This window comes from Salmo trutta, chromosome 2 (genome assembly GCF_901001165.1).
Source record: "Salmo trutta chromosome 2, fSalTru1.1, whole genome shotgun sequence".
Taxonomy (NCBI): domain Eukaryota; kingdom Metazoa; phylum Chordata; class Actinopteri; order Salmoniformes; family Salmonidae; genus Salmo; species Salmo trutta.
In genome coordinates this window covers 46,489,230-46,495,726 of record NC_042958.1, presented here as the reverse complement: position 1 = coordinate 46,495,726, position 6,497 = coordinate 46,489,230, and the positions used below count along the sequence as shown (strand labels likewise).

At 40.1% G+C, this 6,497-nt stretch overlaps 1 protein-coding gene across 2 annotated transcripts; it reads right to left on the bottom strand.

The window, feature by feature from the left end:
• Positions 1 to 2,167: 2,167 nt before the first annotated feature.
• On the bottom strand, positions 2,168 to 6,096 carry zgc:65997 (SDR family oxidoreductase). 2 transcript variants are annotated; one of them, XM_029703033.1, is made up of 4 exons: positions 5,823 to 6,096; positions 4,896 to 5,256; positions 4,286 to 4,463; positions 2,168 to 2,843 (listed from the first exon to the last, which is right to left on the bottom strand). In XM_029703033.1, the coding sequence occupies exons 2-4, from the start codon at positions 5,217 to 5,219 to the stop codon at positions 2,557 to 2,559; spliced, it is 789 nt and encodes a 262-aa protein (XP_029558893.1). In that variant the 5' UTR covers positions 5,220 to 5,256; positions 5,823 to 6,096; the 3' UTR covers positions 2,168 to 2,556. The 2 variants fall into 2 exon arrangements, with proteins under 2 accessions (XP_029558893.1, XP_029558884.1); XM_029703024.1 differs by having other exon boundaries at positions 4,896 to 6,096.
• Positions 6,097 to 6,497: the final 401 nt, after the last annotated feature.

Genomic DNA, 6,497 nt, shown 5'->3' with positions numbered 1-6,497 from the left:
CATTTGGTCTGAGGTGAGGTTGATATATATGATTTTCAGAGTATCTATTTATGAGAAGTTATATTATTTTGCCGTAGGTCTACTGTGAACAGACAGTACAGTCAAATATTCAGAGTGGAAATGGTTGCGTAATAGCCTTGCAGACCAACCTGTTGCTCATATACTTGCGTCATGATTAGAACTAGGCTACTGAGGACAGGCTACTCAGGTTCATGAGTGAAACTGTTCCAAGTCCTAAAGCTCTCTATACCCTAGTTTCAGTAGTTTGTGAGACTGATTAATTACTGTGTAGTTAAATTATGTATTTTAAAGTAGTGTTAATTTAGTATTTCAATCAGTTGTTTATTTATTTAGCAGACTATAAATCTTTTGTATGCCTACTGCCTACAAATGAAGCTTTTAGCGGCAATTGTGTGTAGGCTACTAATACGAAATAACCAAACCAAACAAGGGCCAGGTTTTAATCCAATCACAGATTATGGGCATTGAGGTTTTTAAAGGCAATTTCCGATTGAGCCGACATATAGCCTTGGCTAAACTACAGCGTTTACTCTGAAACGTGGGAACATTGACTTTAAAACCCATAACAATTATTTGATGAAAAATTACTTTACTGTTATTAGCCCATATATGGAACAACAGATAGTCCCCCCCAAAAAATCAAAAGGAAGTTTGTTCTGGTGTCTGTCCTATATCTGAGAGATGTAAGAAAGATCAGGATTTAAACATATATATATATATATATATATATATAAAACATGTATTTAACCCCTTATACAGTCTCAATATATACTTCCATTCATCTTTACAACTGGTGGGGGTGGGACTTTCAGAGTGTCTTGTGAGGCCTGTAGAAGTTCTAGAGTCTCACCTTTCCACAGAGGGGACATATTAGTGTGTAGCCCAAACTGTTGGGACACTACAGACAGAGGTTGGCAGATCGGCGACTTCAGAAGAGTCTCCTGACACTTGTGGAGGTCGTAGATCAAAACGGAGAACATCACCGTGTTCTTGAGTCTCATCTTTCTATAGAAAGGTCATATTAATGTTAAACGATACAGACCTTTTTTGTGAGAAGAACGATTTTCTGGATGCCTACTGGTCTGACAAACATTGCTCTAACTCTGTCTTTCACTGCAGATAGGGCTCATTTTTTATTATTATTATAATTAGATTTTCACTGGGGTGCGGACATTGAGTCCACATTCTTTTTTTTAAGCTATAATGACCCTCCGCCTATATGCACACCAGTGTGTGATAATCGGATTGCTCTGTCTGCACTATGTAACAAGTGCCTGAAAGGATATTATTTGTGTCTGCTGAAATCAAAACGTTTTTTTTACTCTAATCATCGGTTTCACCCTAAGAGAGATTTTATCCTTGTCTTGTCCATGTCCATAATCTTTGTAGGATTTACACTACCGTTCAAAGGTTTGGGGTCACTTAAAAACGTACTTACAGCTACAATAGTCATTTAGAACATTAACAATGTCTACACTGTATTTCTGATCAATTTGATGTTATTTTAATGGACAAAAAATGTGCTTTTCTGTCAAAAACAAAGACATTTCTTAGTGACCCCAAACTTTTGAATGGTAGTATATACATGTCCACCAGTATGTACTGTTTCTGTCATATTTGCATCACAAATGTCTTGTGAATGAGACTCATTAAGCATGTAGCCTATGAGAATTGGAGTATCAAATAGGCTTGGTGTAGATTAAGCTTTCACCTGGTCCCGTGTGGCTCAGTTGGTAGAGCATGGTGTTTGCAATGCCAGGGTTGTGGGTTGGATTCCCACGGGGGACCAGTACGAAAAAATAAAATAAATGTATGAAACGTATGCATTTACTACTGTAAGTCGCTCTGGATAAGAGTGTCTGCTAAATGACTGAAATGTAAACTGAGTTGTGACTTGTGTTGGGAGAAACTGGAATATTAAAACCATCTAGTGGCCAGAAGCATGAAGTGGTAGAGAGACCTTAGAACAAATGGGCTGCCATTTATATTTGGAACAAGTAGGACATGTTATCTTTGATGTTTAATTACCCTCATAACCAGCAGCTCCTGAACAAACTCACAGAACTAAAGAAAGAAGATATTCCAAAGTGTCACATCAACCATAGAATGCAACAGATCACCACTTCAATAAGATTTGACAGTACTCTTTAACATTTCTCTTTATTGCTTTCGTTGTTTAAGAAAAAAGAAGCCCCAAACTTTTCATGCTCTATTTGAAGGGTTGAAGGAAGGTGTCTGTATTAACTGTCACTCTTACCAAGAATCTTACACAGATAATAATTAAATTGTAATAAGTAAAACAATAGCAGTAAAGTATCTCTTTATTTTCTCATGCCAGCTTCTAGGACACACTATACCACCATCATTCATGGAAAGCCCCATACGCAGAAACTCATTTTTTGGGGTACAGTTTATTTAGATTTTTACATTTAACCTTTATTTAACAGCTGGTACAGTCGGTCAGAATATAAGATAAACCTGAGTTGACTGAGATTGGTAAGCTTTGTCGAGGAATATGCGTACTGTTGTTATTTTTCACCAGGGCAGTTCTGAACCATTCCAGTTGTAGGCTTTCCCTGTTTTGTCAATATTCAGGCTATCTATAATGCTCATGAGGCAGTGCACGGAGTGGCTCGTGCTGAAGAGCTTGTCCTTGGGCACATTCTTGTGATAGGGACGAGACAAATCCGTATTCACTGTGCCGGGATGCATGGACACGCACACCACTCTGGGCCTGCTCCTCCCCAGTTCGATGGACAGGTTACGCGTGGCCATGTTGAGTGCTGCTTTGGACATTCTATAGCTGTACCACCCGCCAAGACCTAGACGGACAGACAGACAGACAGACTTATCCTGAAATTGTTCAACTTACAAGTTGAATGGCCACGCCCATATGCAGGTTACATAATGCCCCTCGCTTTTACACGTATAGACTGCTTGATGTGTGAATGTGTAACCACAAACTTAAGTCGATAAAACTGTCAAATTAAATTAGCCTACATCAATGCACTCTATTTGAAATAGTCAAAATTGAAAGTCAAATAGAAGCCATTAGACACTTAATCATTCATAAGGATGATTCATAAGGAAAAGGAGGACCGAGCACGCCCCCATTCTCATCGACGGGGTTGTAGTGGAGCAGGTTGAGAGCTTCAAGTTCCTTGACGTCCACATCACCAACAAACTAACATGGTCCAAGCACACCAAGACAGTCGTAAAGAGGGCACGACAAAACCTATTCCCCCACAGGAGACTGAAAAGATTTGGCATGGGTCCTCAGATCCTCAAAAAGGTTTTACAGATGCACCATCGAGAGCATCCTGACGGGTTGCATCACTGCCTGGTATGGCAGCTGCTCAGCATCCGACCGTAAGGCACTACAGAGGGTAGTGCGTACGGCCCAGCACATCACCCGGGCCAAGCTTCCTGCCATCCAGGACCTCTATACCAGACGGTGTCAGAGGAAGGCCCTAAAAATGGTCAAAGACTCCAGCCACCCTAGTCATAGACTGTTATCTCTGCTACCGCACGGCAAGCGGTACCGGAGCGCCAAGTCTAGGTCCAAGAGGCTTCTAAACAGCTTTTACCCCCAAGCCATAAGACTCCTGAACAGCTAATCAAATGGCTACCCAGACTATTTGCATTGCCCCTCCCCCCTCTTCTACGCTGCTGCTACTCTCTGTTATTATCTATGCATAGTCACTTTAATAACTCTACCTACATGTACATAATTACCTCAACACCGGTGCCCCGGCACATTGACACATTGACTCTGTACCGGTACCCTCTGTATATAGCCTACACATTGACTCTGTACCGTAACACCCTGTATATGGCCTCCAAATTGACTCTGTACCGTAATACCCTGTATATAGCCTCCACATTGACTCTGTACCGTAACACCCTGTATATGGCCTCCACATTGACTCTGTACCGTAATACCCTGTATATAGCCTCCACATTGACTCTGTACCGTAAAACCCTGTATATATCCCCGCTATTGTTATTTACTGCTGCTCTTTAATTACTAGTTATTCTTATCTCTTACTTCTTTAGGGATTTTCTTAAAACTGCATTGTTGGTTAAGGGCTTGTAAGTAAAGCATGTAAGGTCTACCTACACCTGTTGTATTCGGCGCATGTGACAAATAACATTTGTTTTTTGATTTTGTATTTGATTTGTTTAATATTTAAACAATTCGATCAATTAAGATGATTCTATGATTGATGGAATTGACTTCCAAAATAATACATATGATGCATACCGTTATCACCAATGGATCCGACTTTTGCAGTGATGTTGACAATGATCCCACTATGCTGTTTGGCTTTCTCTGGCGGCTGCTGGCCAAATGCACCACTACCCTTCTGCAATAGTGGAGCGAAGTACTTGGCCATCACCAATGGTCCCACGGTGTTTGTTGTCAATGTTGAGATTATTCCCTAAAAACACAACAAAGAAATGAGTCTGACATTTGAAAAACCACTAGTTTTAGTATACAGTTGAGGGATGGGGCAAGGAAAAATGTAACACCTCTCAAATCCATTGACAGTATTCTCAATATAAGGACTGCCAGTCCATGCCATCCACATGATAGTTTTAACCTTGTTGTAAAGAAGAATGTTGAATGACATTGTTTACAATCAATAAGTAAATATAGTATGGGTTCTGATGGGCTATTAAAGTTGTACAATCTTCAAGAAAATAACTCTCATTGATTTCAAATTCTTAAAAAGGTTTTACCAATATGAAATGTAATATAGCCCAGCTATGTACCAATCACAGATTAGCTTTAACTGTTCAACAAGCCGTTTGCTTCACTTTTCACTAGCTCCATCACTGATCGTCGTATGACTCGATTTAGTTTAGCTTACCTGTGCAGAAACATCCTTCAGGCTGGTCTCACCTTTGCCAGAGGGATGAAGCATCGCTGAGGAGTTGATGATCAGGTCAACTTTGCCGAATGCATTTTTAACATGTTCAGCCGCGCGTTGGATGTCATCTTCCCTGTTTACGTCCAATTTTAGAACTGTCACTTTTCCCGGGTGTTGCGCAACTAAACTCATCAACTCCGCGGCATTGTCCGGATTTCTGCATGTCGCGATCAATGCTCCTGGGGCTTTGTTTATTAAGATATTTCTGCAAAATTCGAGTCCTAGTCCCCTACTCGCACCCTGTACCAGTGCTACGGCAGCCATGACAGACGTGAATGCGATGAAGCCACAGCAACGCCCTCTGTGGGTTGTAGAGAAATAAACTTACACAACCCAAAGTTATTTTGTTTTGTAACAAACACTCCGTCTGGCTAGGCTGAGCGCCTTTCTGTTAGCGCTGTCATGTCAACTCTCTGCCATTAATTTGAATAGCAAACATATCACTGGTGAATTAATTAGACTTAGGCCCTTTGTGACCTTAACATTTTATACCCTTCTAATATCACGAAACTGTATTCCATATAGTCAATGTTAACACAACCATTAAAGAAAAATCCACCCAAAACCACTAAATCCCTTTAATTTACAGTGTTCAATAACACTAATATGTGAGAACAATATTTTTTTTTGTGAACAAATGTTTCATTTTGGAGTTATATTAAAGGTTGGTATCAACATGGGAAAAAATCATCGTGGAAAATATGTTACAGCTCAAGTCGGCTATAATATGGGCTGACTGGCTAGAAAGCTAGCAAACGTAGCTACACACAATAATACCAAAGACAATATCAGCATGTAACGTAGCTCGTTAGATATAAAATGTCCTAAACAAAACGGCACTATTAATTTAGACGTCTACAATCTCACCATGTTCAACCTGCAGATTGAGTTTAACGTTTTGAGGAGATAGGAAACGTTGCCTATTTTACGTTAATGTGCCGCACGGTGCTTTCATTACGATTCTGGGACGACGAGCGCTGTCCTTCAAGGAGTGAACGGGAGTCTATTGGGCGCTATATAAAAAAAAAACGACATAAGCACGAATTTTGTCAACAAGAAGGACAACAGTACAAATATAATTAACTTGCTAACTGTAGTATCGTATAATTTTGAAATCGTGAGATTACGTACTTTCGAGAAGAATAGGCACGTTTCGCGACATACACACTGATTTTCAGAAGGGATTGGGTGACGACTAGTCTAGCAACCGCGTGACGTAACATGACAACATCAACCCAATTGGTCAACAGCCTGCTGGGTAGCGCGTTACTAATTCCAATTATTCATTGTATTCTTGTCTCCTTTCTATAATATCTCTGGCATCTGCACCATGCAATGCACCCTGGACTAGAGGCAGCAAAATATAATCCTTTCTGTGTTTGCGATGCGCGCAAATTAGTGGAGGAACAAGGTGGAGTTCTTATAGAACGCCAGCAAAAAAAAAGTCTCTATTTACATGTTGCTTATGAATGCATTTCACACTACTTTTGGAATACAATTGGATTTTAAGGCGCGTATGAATGTTTAATATAATGTTTCGTC

Coding starts and splice junctions, on each gene's coding strand:
- zgc:65997 (XM_029703024.1), bottom strand. CDS start 5,219: ATGGCTGCCGTAGCACTGGTACAGGGTGCGAGTAGGGGACTAGGACTC. Junction 4,464..4,895: donor TGAAGGATGTTTCTGCACAG/GTAAGCTAAACT, acceptor TTGTGTTTTTAG/GGAATAATCTCAACATTGAC. Junction 2,844..4,285: donor CGGATCCATTGGTGATAACG/GTATGCATCATA, acceptor CTGTCCGTCTAG/GTCTTGGCGGGTGGTACAGC.